This window comes from Zosterops lateralis (genome assembly GCF_965231275.1).
Source record: "Zosterops lateralis genome assembly, chromosome: 2".
Lineage (NCBI taxonomy): Eukaryota > Metazoa > Chordata > Aves > Passeriformes > Zosteropidae > Zosterops > Zosterops lateralis.
Genome location: NC_139763.1, coordinates 5,396,004 through 5,416,655, shown reverse-complemented (window position 1 = coordinate 5,416,655; position 20,652 = coordinate 5,396,004). Strand labels below are relative to the sequence as shown.

General features: G+C 44.4%; 1 protein-coding gene across 1 annotated transcript; it reads left to right on the top strand.

Annotated features, from left to right (window-relative positions):
* Positions 1-1,647: 1,647 nt before the first annotated feature.
* Positions 1,648-19,786, top strand: TMPRSS3 (transmembrane serine protease 3; the record flags this gene model as incomplete). The annotated part of the gene is made up of 13 exons (XM_083854473.1): positions 1,648-1,665; positions 2,958-3,102; positions 4,672-4,782; positions 5,678-5,794; positions 7,204-7,327; positions 8,343-8,468; positions 9,170-9,213; positions 10,499-10,664; positions 13,343-13,512; positions 14,833-14,928; positions 16,050-16,192; positions 17,355-17,507; positions 19,604-19,786. 13 exons carry the CDS (start codon positions 1,648-1,650, stop codon positions 19,784-19,786), a joined length of 1,596 nt encoding a protein of 531 aa, XP_083710599.1.
* Positions 19,787-20,652: the final 866 nt, after the last annotated feature.

Below are 20,652 nucleotides of genomic sequence, written 5' to 3'. Positions count from 1 at the left end.
AAAAAAAAGGTATGTATCCCCTGGTCACCTGAAATGAGCCCTCACGTTTTCCCCACTTTGGCTGAAGTTCCCCTTGGGACACCTGGCCAGCTTGAGCTGCTTCTCCAGCCATTTGGAGAACCATCAGAACAATCTGAAGCCTGGTGGGGAGAGTGTCCCCATTTCCAGGGGAGGCTGCTGAAAGTGTGACACAGGAGATGATGAAGGATTCTTGATGTCATGGCTTAAGTTAACAGGATCATGATGTGGTGTCCTCTCCTTTGGAAGTGCCAGTCTCCATCATGCACAGGAAAGGAACTGAAGAGCTTCTCTCATCTCAGCCATATTCCAGGGACAAGGGTTTTACAACGGAAAACCTTCATTTCCTCCCTGGCCTCTCAGGAGCCTTGTTTCACTTACAATTCTGTCACTTTTTGCATCACCCTTCCCTCTTCTTCTTCCCTCAACCCTTCCCTCTGTCAGGAACCTCTCTTCTAAGTGAAAACAACCCAGCCAAATTATAACTGCTCTTGAGCATTCCTTGCAGCTGAATGTACATTTCCATTTTCTAAACCCCAGAGTACATCTGAGTTCATCCCTCAGCAACACAAGACGCTGCTTTTTTAAAAACTCTGTGCAGGGACATGGTGAAGGCCAAACCAAGCAAAGGAGGAGCAAGGTGAGTCTGTGAGCTCTGTGTGCTGAAGAGATGAAGGCCTGGGGCTGCTGCTCTCTGCCACCCACAGCTCTTGGTGTTCAGAGCCCTAGGCTTTGACAGAGGATGAGCAAGTGCTCACATAGTGTTCGTGGGGTGTTGCTTTTATCTTCTTTTTGCCAGGGTTGGGATTAAATGCACCAGACGGTATTTCTTGCTCAGACTCAGATGTTTATTAATTCTTATCTATGTTACAGTCTCACAAACCATGAGTTCTACAGAACTTCTAGCTAACAAACTAAAAATGCCCCCCCATCTCTCTCTCTCTACAAGGCCTTTTAAGGATAAACTGTTCAATTATGAAATGACACCTAAATTATTTTTACTTTTAACCCAATAACCAGACAGCCGTGGCTCACAACGTGGACTTTTCTATCCAATTACAAAATACCACATAGACCCATGAAGAAGAAGGTGAAAAAGAAGGACTCAGCCCATGCCCTAAAACCTCCATCTTGCTTTATATATATATATTACTATATTCTAAACCCTTAAACTCTAAGTTTTCCACCACGTGATATTGCACACTTCTATTCAAACTACACACCCATAATCCCAGTGCTATCACTCAATTTTGGAAGTCTCTCCATGGCCTCAGGACAAATGCACTGTTTTCTTGGGGTTCAATGCCTGTCAGCACAGAAAGTCTAAAATTCTCAATGACCAAGGTTGCAACAGTGGGGCTCTATTACTAAGGGGTTACAGGGAAGGTTTTGCAAATCCCACACCAACGTTGCCTGGTGTTCTTAGGCTAATTAAACAGCGTGCTGAATTTTTATCTCCCCCTGTCCGTAGCCATGGCCATCCAGGGCCACCCGATACCCCCATCCAGGTTGGGTTACAACGGCTGCTGGAAACGGCTGCACCGGCCCCGAGCAGAGGGCTCAGCAAACCCCGGGCTCCCTTTGGGCTGCTTTTGATAATGAAGAGGGAAAACAGTTTTGCTTTTAGCTATGACTTCTCAGGAAGAGGTGAGTGAAGCTTTGGGAGTGTGCGATAGCCTGTGAATAAGGGAAATGTCAGTGTTTGGCTTGCATGTAATTTAGTTCACTATGTTGTTTTGTTTCCTGATGGGCAAATGATGCATCAGCTGGAAGGCTTTTTGGATTTAATATTTAACAATTGTGCTGGCAGATTCTCTACAAAGTTTGATTTACGTTCGTTGAAATGTAGGTGAAATTTTACCTAAAGTGAATAAACCTTATTGCTGAAAGGTGAAAAAATACTCCAGGTTATATTCTATTCTAGATATAATGTCAGAGATAAAACATGTATTCTATGCCTAAAATGTGTCACTGTAAGCATTTTCTGCGACTGAGTCTGCAAACATGCTGCTTTTACAGCTTAGCAGCTCCACTGTCTTTAACAAAACTGGACCTATTTCACACCACTCTGAGTTCAAAAATCTGATTCCTTTTGCCATTGTGCAGAACCAGAGTCAGAAATTAGCATTTTAAATTTATTTTCCCCAAATTCTAGTGTTGCTAACTTTAGTTTTTTACTTGTTGTAAGTCATCAAAAGTTTACTGGAGTAAAATTCCCATGAATGAGGATCCTGTCAGGGGCTGTGCTGCTGTCCTATATTAATTTTAGTCTTTCTCTTGTTTCCTATTGCAATTATAGAGCAGGGGATGGATCCACTCCCCCAGTGCGAGTTATTAAAAGTAGCTCCAGTGCTTAGACAAATCTGAACAAAAATTAACCTCAGTAGTTTGCTGGTAAATTAATTATAAGTGCTTCTCTCATGAAAATTAAGTATGTAACAATGTACTGTGTCCAGCTCTGAGGTCTCCAGCACAGGAAGGACATGGAGCTTGCTGGAGTGAGTCCAGAGGAGGCCAGAAAGGTGCTCAGAGGGCTGGAGCACCTCTGCTGTGAGGAAAAGCTGAGAGAGTTGGTGTTGTTCATCCTGGAGAAGGCTCCAAAGAAATCTTGTTGTGGCCTGCCAGTTCCCAAAAGGGGCTACAAGAGGTTTAGATGAGATGTTAGGAAGAAATTCTTCCCTGTGAGGGTGGGCAGGCCCTGGCACAGGGTGCCCAGAGAAGCTGTGGCTGCCCCTGGATCCCTGGAAATGTCCAAGGCCAGGTTGGACGCTGGGGCTTGGAGGAACCTGGGACAATGGAAGCTGTCCCTGCCAGTGGCATGGGGTGGAATAGGATAATCTTTAGGGTCCCTTCCAACCCAAACCATTCTGTGACTATGACAACATTCAAATGATTATTTTCTTCCTTTTTTCTTTTTTATTTCCTTTATTTTGAGTCAGGTTCAAGAGACAAATCCCACGACTGGAAGTCTTGAAATCATCTCCGTGACAGAAGATGAACCGCCAGTACCGCAAATTCAGTTTACCTTCAAAAGGTTTTTCTTCATACCACAAGCAAGGGTGGACCCGAGTGCAGATGGATCTGGTAGGGACAATCCACAGCCCTTTGACCTTTGCAATCCCAGTGGCCACTGTGGGCCAGACTGTGCTTGCCCACCCAGAGCGAGCAATCACAGGGAGGAGGAGGAAACACAACCTCTCTCCCCAGGTGTGAGATTTGTCAGCTCAGGGATGTGATGACATCTTGTGTTGACTTGCACACTCGAGCATTTTTCACAGCCAGATTATTCACACACGAGCAAATGTTTCCCCCCCACACTTTTCAGGCACATTTTTGAATGGTTTGTTTGAAATTTTGCCAGCTTGGAAATTGGTCTATTAAAAAACCTGAATAGACAATGCAGCAGCCTTGGAGAGTTTGTCTGTTTGCTGCTTCCCATAGGTTTCAAAATAACCACGGGTTCCAGCAGAGACAGGCTGAGCATCCAGAGTGAAAACAGAACAATTTAATTTTCTAGTCCATTAGCTGCTACAGCTGTCTAAGATTTTTGGCATACCACACACCAGCTCCATTGCCAAAACCAGTTATTCAGCTGCTTCTGAGAGGCTGAGGAAGCTGGGATTTACTAGAGAGTTTATAAACCCTTGGAGACACTCCTTATTATCCTTGACTGATTGGATCTGCCAATCTCAGTTATAAAGTCTGAGGAATGGGGAAGTGAAGAGCTGTATGAACTAAAATGAAAGACAAGGTCCTGCCAGTTCCTGTGTGCACCCATGACCCAGCAGTGTTTGCTATTTCCCCACAGTTTGCCCTTTGTATATCAGAATACATTTAAGACAAGTGAACCACTCATTATTTTCAGCAGGATCTCTTCTTGTCTTCCAGTCTGGCAACACCACTAAGTAGAGGTCAGTTCTGGAGGTCTGTGGTTGGTAAACAAGTCCAGCTCATGAAATGCATTCAGCAATAACTGCTAATGTTTATTTTAACTTTAGATGCATCATTTTGTACTTGAAAACTCAAGACTCAGCCTCGACCCATCACTCAGTTCTCTTCTTGCCTTTATAGCAAAACTTTGAACAGATCACTTTTTCACAGTTTTCGAGATTAGTTGAAGGATCCTACTTTTTTTGCAAATTTAGCTTTGAGTAATTTTCAGTTAACCTTGCTTCCATGTCCAAAGGGACCAGTGACTTTCCTCCTTCTTGTCTTGAACTTCTATTTATGAGCTGCGCACAGGTTTGATTACACAGACAGAACAGGTCTGAATTTCATTTTAATCCCAGGACTCAGGTTTTCAGCAGAGATGCTCATATGCTTGAGAAGCTCCCAGTGTGATGTAGCCCATGAAAATGAAAATTTGGAGCTCACATTGTTGATTGCATTGAGGACAGACCAGGTGCTCTGCAGGGGCACAATTCAGATCCTCCCAAGGCAGATGCTCAAGGGTTATCTGAGGGCAGCAGCAGCCCCAAAGCATTTGGAACCTTCTTATTCCCTTAAAGAGCAAATCCAAATCCCTTCAGGTGAGGTCAGCTCACGAAGTACATCCAGGAGTTATTGATGACATCTAATTTAATGTTAGATAAATCTTTTCTATTGCAAACTCAGCTGCTTTATCATCGCAGAAACTTTCTCTCTGTTTTCCAGGAGATATTGAACCACCTTCAATGTGCCATGCTCTTGCCTCCCTAAAATACTTCCCATATATCTGTGGTTTATTCCTTGCAGTAATCCTAGCAGTTGCCATTGGCCTGGGTGGTGAGTACCCTTAGTTATTCATTAAGTTCTCACTTAACCATTCAAATGCTTAATTTTTCATGAGCCTTTTACTGAGAATGGAATTGAACTGCTACTGTGGCTTGTTTGGGGAAGTAAAAAATCTTGTTGGTGTGATGGCTTTAAATTTTATTTACATGTAGGGATGAAATAGGTCTGGCACTCCTGAGAGGATTGGTGTAATATTTACAACACTGAGGAACCTGCAGCTTCAGGAAACCTTCCTCTAGTAAAATTTTGTCAGCTCCCCTCAAGCAATGATCTGAGTTTAGAAACCGGGGGTAAAAAAATCCCCTGAGGGTAGCCCACACCATATTTTTGTCTTGTAATTCACTTCTCTAAGTTTGCTTTCAAAGAATTAAAGAACATTCCCCTATCAAAAACAACTTCTACAAAGGAAAAAAAAATGCAGAATGAGTTTAGTTGTGGCTGGGAAGTGTGACCTGCCTGGGTCCAGGGGTCAAATATGTTGATGTGTCTCCACACCTGGAATAGGGATCAGATTGTGGGATATTGAGGAATCTCCTTGGGAAGAGGAAGCACTGGATGTGTTTTCCAGGAATCTACTGAATTTGCTGCTCAGGGTCTGAGGCATCAGGCAGGAACTCACCCTGGAGTGAAACTTAAACTGTGTAGAGGGAGCTGGGAAGGAGTCAGCACACACAGCAAGGCTGACTCCTCCTACAAGTCATTACTAATAAATGAGTTTTTAGCAGCACAATGTAGCAACCTCCAGGTTGTATTTCAAAGGTTCCTGGAGGACAGGAGGTGGCTTTTCCTCAGCAAGACTGAAATCTGGACAGATAATGGAATGCAGAAGTGTTAAATTGAAATCCAAGTGTGTTTTCATTGCTCTATGTGCTTTCATTCCTTTTAGTTCAGTACAACTGCATTGGGAAGTTTCGCTGTCGATCATCCTTTAAGTGCATCCAGAAATCAGCCAGGTGCAATGGTGTCTTCAACTGTAAAGAAGGGGAGGATGAGTACAGATGTGGTAATTTAATTTTGATTATAAATACCTCCTACCTCCTCCTGTCGAACTGGCAAGCTACCAAGGAATGCTTGTTGTAAAGAGTTTGGATGAGACAGGAAAGGCAGAGACCAGTGGGATATCTAAATCACCACTTCAGAGGAACAATCTCTCTCAGGTGCTGATTTACAGTTTATGAAAAATCAAACGGCTTTTTAGATAAATGTGATGATTGCTGAATTTCGTTACTGCCATTTTTGATCATTTTCTCCATTAGAAGCCCAGATGCTTTTTTTGACTGCTCACATTTCATCTGCCTGCAAGGTGTAACCCCACTGCCTTATGGTGTGTAAATACAGGACTCTGTATTCACTGGCACACTGTGCTGTGTCAGTTTTTAAATTGCAAAATCCTGGCATTATTGTAGGATAATAAGGATTATAAAGGATGTGGGAATGAGAGAAATCAGCCTTTTGTGCATTCAGTGCTGCAGAGTTTGCTGCTTCATGTGTGAAATGTATAACTTCTTCCTGAATTTCTCTCGGTGGTAGTTTTTGGGAATCAGGGATGTTTTAAATGATGCTCCCCTGTCCTGTGTTATGGAAGGTGGTGTTCACAGCCATTGGAGGGAAAGGACTCTAATATTAATAAACAGAATAACTGGGTTTTAGCTCAGTGCACTTGTAATCCTGGCTCCTGAATCTACAGGTAAAGAGGCAGCACAGCTTTCCATCTGTGCAGTAGGAGGAATGACAAGAACAACGAGCTTTTGGCCCCAGCTAACCCTGCACAATTTGGAGAGTTCAGCATTTGGAGAGTTTTCCCCAGGGAGGTTTGAGGCTTCTGTGGAGCCACTGGCAACACCTCTACTTTTCCTGTCTTCCTTTGCAATTCTGTAACACTGGAATTGTGGGCACATGTGGGAAAGCGCTGTTCAGCAGTGACCACATCCATGGCCTCTCTTTTCTCTGGAAACACCACACAGATGTGCCCTTTTCAGGTCCAGGACAGCTGGGCACAAGTGCATCCAGCTCTCTGACTCAGGAGGTGCTCACCACCTTCCATCCCATACCCTGACCACAGTTTTCCTCAGGGCAAAGCACCTGCAGCTCCAACTCACTGCAATCAGCACGACTTGCTTAAAGCTCACTGGAAGGCCAGGCAGTCTCCACCACCTGTATTACAGCTGACATTCCCATGAGCAAAGATATTTTTTTGTCCTAGTTCAGAGTACCTTAGCTCCCTTCTTTAATGGGAGGGGGGAAAAAATAAAGCACAGAAAAATTCCATCAAAGAATCCAAAAGATGAAAAAGACAAAAAACTCAGCAAGCCAGAAAACACAGACACCACAGTGGTGTCCAGGTGTGCCTGTTGTGTGCCTGATGCTCATCCTCACAGCTCACTGAGGCTTTTCTTGTCCTGAATCTCAAAGTCAGGCTGAGTGGGAAGAGGGCAGTGCTGCAAGTGTTCACCTTTGGGTCCTGGAGAACGGTCTGCTCCGACGACTGGAGGGCAGAGTATGGGAACACAACCTGCAAACACCTGGGCTTCCCAAGGTATGGACACCAACTGCCAGCAACTTTATTTGGTATTTTGAACAAACTCTGAGGCTTTCAGCCTTTCTAATGAAACCTTGTGGTAGTTTGTGCCTTGAAAATGACTTAACAATCCACCTTTGTGAGGGATATGATTGAGGAGATTTGAGATGATGTGGGAAATAGTTCTGAGTACTTGTACATGGAAAATACCTTTATTACTGCTATAAATCCTGCATGATGGCTAAATATAATGGCTTGGCTAAATCTTCTCTGTGTGATGCAGGCGCCCAAATCCTATTTGTCACTCTAGTGCCTCTTTCAGAGAGGCACTAAAAACATATGAGCATTTTCCACTTCTTTTACTTCCCCTGTAGGTAAATTGTATACACAATTCATGTCATGACATCTGATAGGATTTAAGATCCACCTCATAATTAGAGAAGAATATTAAGGCAGTTCTTGCTGGATTGATCCCATTCCTGAAAAAGCACCATTTCTTTCACAAACTTTCACAAAATTGAGAAAGATTTGAAGTTGTGATTTGGCATAATGTTCTGTTATTTCTTACCATGGCATCATTCTGATTGCTGTTATAGTTAGCAGTAAAAACTTCTTTGAGTGAATTCTTATTATCTTTAGGATAAAATACATCTCAATTTTTCAACAAAGAGAAGAAAAAAATTAAAAATTATTCATTGTCCCTGCAGCAAAACATAACTCTAGAGAAAGGAGAAAATGAGCTTGTTAGTGTCTCAGGAAATGTGCCAACCACTTACAATGAAAAGCTTCATTGTAATATTACAATTAAAATTTACTTTCTCTGCCAGTTAAATGCAACTCAGCATGTGTGGATTCCACACATGATTATTTCAAAATTACATGCACGTGGTAAGGAGTGTAGGGGAAGGATAGAATTACTTTTATCGAATGCCAGGATCTGATTATTGTGGTTTTCATTAGCAGATCTGGTGAATTATTTAAGCAGATTACTGCAATGCTGTCTGGAGAAGCTGTGTTTATGATTTATTTGCAGTTACGTGAGTTCAGGTTACCTGCCCGTGGCTGCAGTCGAAAAACAGTTCCAAAGACATTTCGTGTCCCTCGGCCACTGGTTCTCAGCTGATCAAGTGACATCCCTGCACAATGCCACCAACCTCAGGTATGCCTCAGCTGCTTCAGGAAGAGAGGAATCAATAGAAGGGGAATTATTGATAGTTTGGGATTGTTGTTGTTTTCTTAGGCGTGTAGTACTTCGTCAGTGTTTGGTGGTGTTACACATGCTAGACTGAGGTTCAGCAGCAGTCTTGCTGGAATATGAACTAAGAGTCTGTTCCAACACCCATTAAAATCAACAAAGGCTTTCAAATGACCTGTTTGAAATGACTGTTTGTCCCATGATGCCATTTTTGCAAATGGATAGGCACCAGGCACTTTTGTTTTTCCATTATGAGGCAGTTTGTTTCAGTTTGCAGATCCTTACATGTTTCCCAGTGGGTTTGTGAACCCTTTATGGTCCATTTATTCCTCCTGACAAATGCTGATTTTTCTTAGTTACCTTTCAGTGAGAAGGGAGCAATGGATCCAAGGAGACTTCAGACCTGCTGATGAGCCTTCCCTCATGGAAGACTGAATCCTCTTCAGCAGGGCAGCAGATGGTCTGCAGCCTCCTTATGGTGGCCAAGCTCCCGACTTCAGTGTCTCAATTAAAATCCCTGATTAGATTGGATGAGTTCATTCCTTTGTACCTCTTTCAATTTATGAGTTACTTATATTTATGTGCACAGGAAAATGATATAATATTTGAAAAAAATCAAGGCACTTGTGAATTGGGACTAATGCTGCACTGTCTTGTCATCTCAGGGAGGAGTGCACTTCTGGCAATGTGATCATCTTAAAGTGTTTGGGTAAGAATCAGAAAAAGTGAAAAAAAAAAAAAAAAGCAGAAACTACCCTTCTTTATCCACTGCATGGCAAGAGTTGGGAGAAACCGTGTACTCAGGGCATATTATATTATCAGTTTATCACACCAAAGAAAAATTATATTTTTTATGTAAAATTTCCAAGTATTTCAGAAAGTGAAAATACGCTGAGGGAAGACTGGGAGCATCAGATGGCAGGAGCATTTCAGTGAGAATCTCAGTAGGAAGTGTATATTCAAGGACTGTGTGTTGAGTCCATGGACTCACACTGTAATTCCAAGTCTTTGGCATCTTGGCAGGAAAAGGGAAATTCTGCCTTAATTGAATTTTCATCCCACACCTCTTCATGCTATCTAATTTTAAGACTGGGATACAAAAGTTCAAAATACAAAAGCAAAATCACCACAAGGGGAAAGGAGATGCTTGAGCCTGTCTGTGTGGGACCCTGAGGATGAAGGAGGGAGGAGCAGGGGGATTTTACAGCTCAGCTGAGCACTGCACCTGCAGGGAACGGAGGGACATGAACTCCACAGCCACAAGACCATGAGCGACCTGCAGGGATGGGAAGGAGGAGGAGAAACCTCTGGGATGTTACCATGGGGATGGGGTGGGGATGCTCCAGCTGCAGAGACCTCCCACCCTCAGCAAGGCTGGGAGAAGAGGGGCTGAATGTGACCCAAACCAGGGCTGTGTTTCCTCTCTGGAAACACACCCCAGTTGTGTCCATGATCCATGTACAGCTTGGGGAAAGCTGCCAATGGGAGGGACTTCACAAAAGCAGGTGGCTGTTTTTATGAGAATTTAAACACAAAAGAAAACTGTTCTGAGTTGTCAGTGGGGAAATTCCATGGCAGACTAAAAGAGATTTCTCTCTCTGAATGAGCTCATGAAAGACTATTTTATGTAGACTAAGAGTTTCATGTTTTATCTCTTTGTGTTATTAGTGGGAAAGTGAACAGTTTGTGGGGAGGGAGAAGTGTTTTGAAGGTTTCATTTTGATTTTCATTCTCTTCTTTTAGAGTTTGTTAATAAACAAACGATCATTATCCCTTTTAAGTTTGACCCTGCTTTGCTTTCCTCCTAATCCTATCGCACAGCGGGAAAAGGCATTAAATAATTCTAGGAGTCTCTCAAACCACCGCACTAAATTTGGGAGGCGGGAATTGGCAGATGTGAAATTTGGGAGGCGGGAATTGGCAGATGTGAAAGTGCTACATTGCATTGGTTACGATTTAAACCATCACAAACTGTAACCTTTCCTTCCCGGCAGCGTGCGGGACCCGGGCCAGCTACAGCCCGCGCATCGTGGGTGGCAACGCGTCGTCACCCCGACAGTGGCCCTGGCAGGTCAGCCTGCAGTTCCAGGGCCACCACCTGTGCGGGGGATCCGTCATCACCCCCAGCTGGATCCTCACAGCCGCCCACTGCGTCTATGAGTGAGTGCCCAAGTCCCCTCAGTGTGGTGGAGTGGGTTTTGGGAGTGGAGTTGGGGCTTAGGTCGCAATAGGACTCTCTTCTGGTGGAAAGGCTGCTTGGGGAAAGTCAGGCGAGAGCAGTCAAGCTCACACATCCACACAAGACCCATGGCTAGCCCAGCAAGGAGAGGCAGAAGGCCTTGGCACTAGATCAGTTCCAGCCAGGTTTATTTCCTGGAGCCAAAGGGAAATCCAGAGCAAAAAGGGATGAACATGTGCCGGTCTGTAGGACACAAAAGAAAGACACCAAATATTCCAGAAGGCAAAGAGCATAGAAAAAGCTTTATTGTCTGAATTTTTGCTACCTTTTATAAGGTGTTCTGATACAGACTTAACATGATTGGTGAATAGGGACAACACCTCTCTAACCCCACTGGTTAAACTAAAGAAACAGCAAAACACCACCTGGAGAAAGATTGTTTTTAGAAAGGACAATTGTTTGCCAAGATTGTTTTGAGAAGAAGCTTTCTTGAGAAATTTTTCCTTGGGAAAAGGTTAGCAGCTGCCAGCAGGCTAAAATCTCTCAGAAATATCAGGCCCACACCAGTCTCAGGCTTAAATTTGGGGTTCAGCAGTCAGTGAGCTTGAGGTGTGGGGGCAGAGCAAAGGGCAGGTGAGGTCAGTGTCCTATAGGGAAAACAGGGCTGGTCACTGGGTCCCAAAACCAATGGAGACAACAGAGAAAAGGAGAAACCAAAGGGCCAAGGGTATTAGGGAGGAGGGAAACTGGGGAAAACCATCGTGTACAGAGCACCATTGAGAAGAGAAATTCTCTCCCTCAGACTGGGCAGGTAACTCCGATATGTCCTGCCAAGGCCAGACCCTGGGTATTGTGTCAAGGGGACTCCACACCCCCACTCTTAGAAATGTCCTGCCGGGTATGCTGCCTTGTCCATGACTGGTGCCCTAGGGTCTCAGCTTTTATGCTTTTCATAGATTTGTAATCCTGCAATTCTTTAGTGTATAGCTCTAAACTCCATACTCCATTCCCATATTGGTCAGACAACACAATTCCTCTCCAGGCCTGGGAATCAAGGACACCTCATTGTCTCAGGCCCTGAGAGATGGAAACAAAAGTGAGTTGGGGGAGCAAACTTGGGGTAAATGACTTCATTACCTGAAGCTGTAATAGGAAGATTAATCCCAAATATGCAAATGGACCAAACTTATAAAAGTGTGAAAACCTGTGACTCATTGTCCATTTTGGGTGTAACCCCTGGGGAGCTTCTCTGCCTGAAATGTACCTGAAGGCCCTTCAATAAATATAACTGCTTTTTATTCCCTTAATTTTGTCTGGCCTCTGTTTTTAGGTAGTCCCCAAAGGCATAAAAACATTTAAGCTGTTCCTCTCTCTTTTTTGCAGGAGTTTTTACTGAAAAAAAGCTTCCCCAAGAAGTGGTCCAAACCCAGGGCCCCAGTTTTCGGATGTTCTGGCCACTCCCAGCTCCCTGGGAAAACATCTTATAACAAAATTTAAGTGCTAGATTTTAGGTATCCCAACCTGCAATTTCTGTAAATTACAAGTATGGAAATTGTATTTGGCTTATCTGATCCACTGGAGCTCCAAAATAAATTACAGGATTCTTTTCAAGTTGATAAGTTGATTGATCCTTTTCAAGGATCATTCAATGATTATTAGTCACTTGTACTGTGCTTTGTGCCCTTTGCCACTTACTCACTGCTCCTTTTTATGCAGCTGAAGAGGTCTTTGAGCTGTAAATAGATGCTAAATAGTTATTTAAACAATTCTTCTTTATGTAATTGCAAACAAATTTACAATGAGCTGTCTGGTTTTGCAGTCTTGTTTGATGCTAATAGTGCAGGAGCACTCCTTGCTCTTACAAACCCCAGGCCACTTTCACCAAAGACATTTAGACAGCTAAAACTGGATTAGTCAGACCATTTTTAAGCACCTACAACATGGATGCCTTCTTCTGAGTAAGTTCTTGTAGGATGCTTTTATACCCAGTGGAGAGAAGAGATGGGACAGACAAACCTCATTCCTGTTTAGAGCCCCATGTTGCCATAAAAATAACAACTTAGGAATTCAGCATTTTAGAACCTTTGTCCTTGACTTTGTCCCCCCCATCCCAGGTGGTTGTGATGTGTTTGAAAGGTGAGAGGGATGGGAGTTGGCAACACAATCCACATCCCTGGAAGCCTTTTCCCAGGGGAGTGAGGCCAAAAGGAGAGGAGCTGCTCGTGTGCTGGAGGCTGATGCTAGCCCATGAACTGGGGCAGAAACACCTTCCAGAAGGGAAGCTTCTTCTCGAAAATGCCTTGCCAGAAGTGCTGCTGAGGTCTGGCTGGGTGCAGCTGTGCCAGGCAGCAGCTGTGGGGTCTCATAGCAGCACAGAGAGTGGGCTGATGAAAAACTCTCACACATTTGTAGTGAGATACATATAATTGCACTGATAATGTACCAGTAACCCATTGTCTTACTAAGATTAGTCACCTCTTTCACATTTTTAAAAAGCAGATGCAAAACATAGCCATTATTAACAGAGAGGTAAGCCAGTACAGCAGACTGGAGTTATTTGCCTGCAGAGCTTTATGAGGTCCAGAAGGTCAGGGGACAATTAGAAAATTCTGAGGGTTTTCCTGGAGGTTTGACCCTCTCTTCTCCCTCTTTGTTCCAGCCTGTACGTGCCGAGCTCATGGAGTGTTCAGGTCGGTTTTGTGACTAAGCAGGACTCCCAGGTTCACCCTCACTCCGTGGAAAAAATCATTTACCATCGGAATTACAAACCCAAGACTATGGGGAATGACATAGCACTGATGAAGCTGGCAGCACCTCTTGCTCTCAATGGTAATTTATCTCTGTGAGCTTTCACTTGACTTTCTCACCTTCCCAGCTATAGCACCCCTGTGCACACAACTCCAGCAGAAACCCCCCCGCCTCAGTGTGAGCACCTCCTCTGTACTCCATATCCAGGCATGGACAGCAACAACGTGCTGCAAAATGTTCCCAGTCCACTCTGATATTGATTTACTGCAGGCCTTTATTAATAGGCAAACATTAACTTTATTCTTTCTAAATATTCTTCCTATCTAAAATAAACACCCTGCCTTATTCTGCTTGGAGGTCACAGAGATTTTTATCATGTCCTTTCTGTGAGTATTGGGGGATCTAGAAGTGTCCAAAGCTGAAAATCAAGCTTGAATTTCAAAGAGAAGAGAAGGGAAATTGAATATAATGATGATTTAAATTAAAACTGCTTTTATTTTCTGGATAGGATGCTACCTGGAGTTGATACAATGAGTTGAAAAAATATGTAATAATATTGTATGAATTGAAATGCTCACCTGCCAATAGCTCCTAATCACTGTGAGCTGACTGCAAAGAGGAGCTGGCACTCTTTGACACATCTAGACAGTTGTTTTCTAAATCAATTCTCTTGTAATGGTTTAAAGTTTTACTTTAAATTAAATTTAAGCTTGATTTTATTCTGTTTTTTCTCTCAGCTACTGCTGATTTCTTCTGCTCATGAATAGCTTTGGGAAGCTGTAAGGAACAGTAGTGGCTCTGCACCTGAGCACAATCCCTCTGTGTTCCATGCTGGGGGCTTGATGCCTTGAGCTGGGATCACTGCACTGTGGAGAGCAAAACCACAGAATACTGGAAAATGCCCAATTATATTTTGTATAATACATTTTTCTCAGCACCCATTTGTCCCTGCAAGCATCAAGCTCTGATTTTATCCCATGAAATTCCACGTCCCATAGCACAGGGGTACCACAACTCTGTGAGCTGATGAGAGGGAAACAAAGAACTCTCCAAGAAGTATTTTTGCCCTCTCAGGGACATGCACACCCAGCTCCTTGTGTCACCCCAGCAGCCCTGGGGTCTCTGATCTTCCCTTCAGCTGCATGTCTTGTTTGCACATTCTTGAATTTATTGACCTGCTGACACCTCCTTGTGTTGCTTCATTCCCAAAACTCTTTGGGGCTGCCGTGGGTGTTGTCTCAAAGCCTCAGTGTTGCCCACAAGACAAAAAACATGCAGAAAACTGCCAAGCTATTTATGTGGGGAGTGGGTGGTATTTATCACAAGTTCACTGCAAGCCAAATTTTTCTGAGGCATATAAACTTTTTTTGCTAAATTTTGATTTATTTATTTTTTTAATAGGTCACATTGAACCGATCTGTCTGCCTAATTTTGGTGAACATTTCCCAGCAGGGAAAATGTGTTGGGTATCAGGATGGGGAGCGACTGTGGAAGGAGGTATTTTAAATTGTCTGCTGATGATTTCACTACATGCACACATCTTACATACAGTAAATACAGGATTTGGTTGGGGCACCGTTTAACACTAAATTTTCTGGAATATTTGGAGGGGTAAAGAAGACATATTACTAAATTTTATGCACAAACTGAACTGCAAAAGCGCTGTGCAAAATCTTATCACAAGGAATGGATGGGTATCTTCCAAAACAGTTGAAAAGTACACATATAAAATGTTCCCAGTGTTGTACTCAGCCTCAGTAAACAGGTTGTGCCCTTTAGAACTCCAAGCATAGGAAGCACAGGGTGAATGCAAGAATTAACTATCCAGGTTTTTTTTAGAGAAAGGATATGTGTATTTTAAGGCAGGTTGGGTGATGTAGAAATTGGATAAAAAGAGAAAAGGGAATTTTTTCTTTTTTACCATGACTCATGGGTGATGTTAATCAATAATATAAACTGAACCACCTTCACGTGAAAATGGGTGAATTGTCAGGCAATTGTTATTTATCACTCTTCATTCATGTCACTGAATGTGCTCCTGTTGTTCAGAGAACAAGAACAGAACATTACCTGACCCACAGATAACAGCCAAAGGTGGGGAGAAAATGAAAGCAAGGTTTGCCACATTAAAAAAAAAAAAAAGCAGCCTTAAACTGACAATAGGCAGTGTGCAAATACTCCCATTTGTAGAAAGGATCCTTTCAGGCTCTGAATGAAATAAAATAAATATTTATAAAGTAAATCAGATGATTTGTTGACTAACAGAACAGGCGATAAATCCAGAACAGGTTTTGGCACTAGTATTGAACACAATGTTCAACAAGTTTTTTAGTTCATTAGTGTCATTAATTGCCTAGTTTGAAGTGGAAACACACAATATCCAGGCTTTATTGTTATTTTATGCACTGTGATAATCCACATCTCTACAGAGTGGAAAATTGCTGTGTTCTGTATGTGATGAGACACCAAGTGGCTTTACTTTTGTCTTGTCATTGAACCACGTTCTTTCATTCTTCATTGCCAATTCTTTGTGTATAAAACATTCTCTGTTTATAAATTGAGATTATTTTCAAGGACGGGAAGGTTTTTTCTGGGTTTTTTTCTGTTTTTTTCAACAGGTGACACATCTGACACCATGAATTATGCAGGTGTTCCTCTGATTTCCAATGCAATTTGCAATCACAGGGATGTCTATGGTGGGATCATAACTTCTTCCATGCTTTGTGCTGGTTTCCTAAAGGGAGGGGTGGACACCTGCCAGGTATGGAAGTTTCCAAACTGCAACTGTGCTCATTGGAAATGGAAAAACATGAGTGATAAGTTATCAGAAGGCACTCCCAGGCTTTTCTTGGGCAAACATTTGGGTTTGTGCCATTTATTCTGCTTACCACGATTATCAATCACTGACCATGTGCATTCACACGTTACAATTTCCTCTTTATACTTCATCTCTGGACCTTATCTGATACTTCTGAAGCCAAAATTGCTTAAGACAAATTTTGCTGCATGTGCTGCAGCACAGTGCCATCCTTTCCCTGCTTTGGCTGTGATCTCTGTACTGCACTGAATTTCACTTCCCTGCACTGTGAGCAGCTCCAGAGACCTGCAAGGTGCACAAAGCCCGTGGTGAAAAGCAGCCAGATAGGGCTGGGGAGGAATTCCTAGTGGTAGGTGTCCCTGTTCCAAGCAGGGGGCTTGGATCTACAGGGACTTCAGTGTCCCTTCCAACCCAAACCTCCCCATGAGTCTGTGAACTTCATGTCTCCAGATTTGCTGCATCCCAATCACACCTGGAACAAAAAAAACAAGCAAGGGCAGTGGGTGCCTAGATTTGCATTTCATTCCCTTTTTGCACACAACACCCCCCAAAAAGGCCCTTGGCACCAGGTCTGCCTGGGAGACTTGCCCAAAGGCAGTGTGCTCAGCACACAGCTCCACGTGACAGGAGGAGCTCTGCTCACCAGTGAGACAGGCTCACTCCAAATTCCCTTTTTTCCAGCTGTTGTGCTGGCTCTGATTCTCGTAGGGCAGGTAACTGCCCCAGCAAAAAAAGAAATGGGGAGTTTTCAGTACTTAGATGCGAGTCCATTGAGTTGAATCTGCAGAGCAGAGTGTCTGGGAAGGGCTGGAAAAGCAGGCAGGAGCAAGCAGGGAAGGAGTCAGACATGAGCTTGGTGTTGCAACCTTGGGCTCAGCTCAGCTCAGCTCAATAGCCAGGAGCCAGAGAAAGAAAAATATGGTCTCATACATGTATCAAAAGTCTCCAAGTCCTCCTGTAATGTGCTTTTCCCAAGACCCAGAACAGAGCAGAAACAAGAGATTTTGAATTACTGGACTATGTCTCTCCCCCTACCTCCCCAAACAGACATATCCCTCCTTTTCTGGGATGCTGACATTTGTTTTAATTCTTTTTTTCCCCTCAGGGAGACAGTGGGGGGCCTTTAGCATGTGAAGATATGAGCATCTGGAAGCTGGTGGGGACCACCAGCTTTGGAGTGGGCTGTGCAGAGAAGAACAAGCCGGGCGTCTACAGCCGAACCACTTCCTTCCTGGACTGGATCCATGAACAGATGGAGGTCTGGGTTTGCCCTGTTCCTTCACCTCTGCTTGTCCCTTTGCTCCTCCTGGTTTAGCCCATATTTGTCAGAGTTGAGCTGTGTTGTCTGGCACATGAAATTCCCAGGGGGTGTTTGGGGATCAGGACTGGCCCTTGGGCAGAGCAGGGTGCAGGGGTTTGGTGAGGGATTTGGGGCACCCCACAGGGGTGGAAAGGAGAGGACAGCACATCCATAGGGGTGGGAATCACAGGGGAGGGGGACTGGAGCAGGACAGGGAGCAGGGAGGTGTGGAAGGGCTGAGTCAGGGGATGGGGATCGAGGAAAGAGAGGCTAGAGGACTATGCTGTGTACAGGTCTGGTGCCCCCAACACAGGAAGGGCATGTAAGTGTTGGAGCAAGTCCAGAGAAGGCACACAAAGTTTACAAGGAGGACTGGAGCACCTTCACAAAGAAGACAGGCTGAGAAAGTTGTGCCTGGAGAAAAGAAGGTTGTGAGGAGAGCTCAGAGCACCCTCCAGAGTCTGAAGGGGCTCCAGGAAAGATGGAGAAGGACTGTCAGGAACTGCAGTGACAGGACAAGGAGTGCTGGGTACAAACTGAAAGAGGGGAAGTTAAGGTTAGACAGGAAGAAATTCTTTACTGTGAGGGTGGTGAGGCCCTGTCACAGGCTGTCCAGGGAGGTTGTGGACACTGCCCCATCCCTGGCAGTGCTCAAAGCAAGGCTGGATAAAGCCTTGGAACAGCCTGGGATAGTGGGAGATGGCCCTGCCTGTGGCAAGAGAGGTTGGGATGAGCTGATCTTAGAGCTGCCTTCCAACCCTCAACATTCTGTGATTCTGTAACTTGATTTGGAGCTGTGGGGCTGATACAGAGAAGCCTGGGGAGTGGCAGCTGAGTGGGCCAAAGAAATTGCAGAGGGAGCACTGTGTTGGCTGGAAAGAGGAAAGCAGAGACAGGGAAATGAGGAGACCCTGCAGCCACCTTCACCTGACCCAAGGGTTGTCCAGTCACAGGAGACCTCTCCAGTGCTGACATGGAGGTGTGAGTGACAATGACACTGACACTGACACCCAGAGAGGTGCTGGGTTCAGTCAGCTGAGCACAGACAGGCACTCTGCTCCAGCTGGGACTCCCAGGCAGGGCTCCACTGCCTAAGCAGGGTCACCCAGAGCCATTTCAGAGCTCTCAGGCTGCCCTGCCTGGCTCACAGGTGTTCCTGCAGAAGACAAGGCTCTGCACCTCGCCCTGGGTTGCATCCACCATCCATCCCATGGGGATGGCTCCGATACCCTGCAAAGGCTCAGGTGGGGCCAAGTGCACTAAGACACCTCAAGTGGAACTAGAAGGTGCAAGTGCAAGGCAGGAGAACCTTCCTCCAGTGCCTTGGAAGGATTCTGGACAGGTGGAAAGTTTTGCATAGGCTTTTAATTGTGATTTTCCTGTCTTTGTGGCAAGGCCAACCCTAAACCCCATTCTGCTGCAGCCTTGCCCTCACAGACAGAGCTGCTGTTCCAACACCCAACTTGCTGGAATGGGAAAATGCAAGGATAGAAATTATGTCATTTCAGCACCAGCAATCCAGCAATGCAGGCATGTGCTGAAACCATCCCTGCCACCATCTAATTTGTGAAATATGTGAGACTTCCTCCTCAAACCAAACTGCCAATATCGAACTTTCACAGACTAGCAAATGCCCAAAAATAAGGTGATGTGTGCAATTTCAGCTCAGCCCACGTCTGGATGCTGTATGACATACACTGTTTTCACAACTTATATATTGCACATGAAGATTTAAGCTATCACAAGCCTATCTGTCACTCAAAGAAAATAGAAAAACAGGATATTTCTGAAACTTTAAGACCTGTAATATTACTTGATTTCAAGTAATGTGGCTTGATTTTCTTCCCTAGAATATATCATTGTGATTTATTTGCATATACAAACATTTCAGATGAAGAGCTCGTATCACATGAAATCACAGGTCTCCATTATAAAGTGATCAAAGGACAAAAAAGTACAACAGAATCTTTATTGGGCCAAATGCTAAAATACTGAAATTTTTCCGAGGGAAACTCTTCAGATGTAAACATTAATTCCTCAGTTTATCCCCTTAGAAAGGATTTTCAGGTGCAGCATGGAAACATGGACACTTTTTAATGGACTCTGAAGCAAACCTAAAGAAAGTAGAAGTAGTGTGCCTTTGGAAGTGGGGCCAAGGGAATAGCTTGTACCTGGCAGAGCCGTACTGGGGCATAGCCCACATCAAACTGGAACAGAGAATCTTTGGAGTGACCTAATTGCAGCCTTCCAGTGCCTGAGGGAACCTGCAGGAAAGATGGAGAGAGACTAGTGACAAGGACTTGGAGTGACAGGATGAGGGGGAATGGCTTCAAACTAACAGAAAATAGATTTAAATCAGATGTTGGGAAGAAATTCTTCCCTGGGAAGGTGGTGAGGGCCTGGCACAGGGTGCCCAGAGAAGCTGTGGCTGCCCCTGGATCCCTGGAAGTGTTCAAGGCCAGGTTGGATGGGGCTCTGAGCAACCTGAGATAGTGGAAGGTGTCCCTGCCCATGGCAGAGGGTGGAATGATGTTGGAATCCTGAAGGGTGAGAATTTCAGGCTTTCTGTGCTAAGAGGCACTGGCCCTCAAGCAAGTACTACATTTGACTTGAGGCTGTGGAACAGGCTTCCAAAATTGAGTGACAGCACTGGGGTTGTGGGTGTGTAGTTTGATCTTTAGATGTAGATGAGCTTTAAGGTCTTTTCCAACCCAAGCCATTCCATGTTTCTATGATTCTGCTGGCAGGATCAGCTCCAGCAGCTCCTCAGTTCCCTTGGTGACCTGAGGGCAGTGGGAAAACCCTTTCAGAGATCAGCAGGTGGCAACACCAGCGTTTGCAACAGATGCATAAATGGGTTGTTTTATTTTTTATCCCAGAGAGAAGAACTGCAGACCTGAGGAGAGTGGCTGTGCTCTGGGCTCCTGAAAACCCACATCACACTCCAGCCCTGCAGAAGGACCCAGCCCATTCTTCTGGTCGCCTGCTCTGAGCTCTGGACCTTCACAGAGCACCTTTTACTGTTTCCTTTTGCTACTGGCAACTGCACTTGATGCAAACTGTTGCACGTTCAGCCTGTTTTGGGTGGAAGGAGCAGATGGGT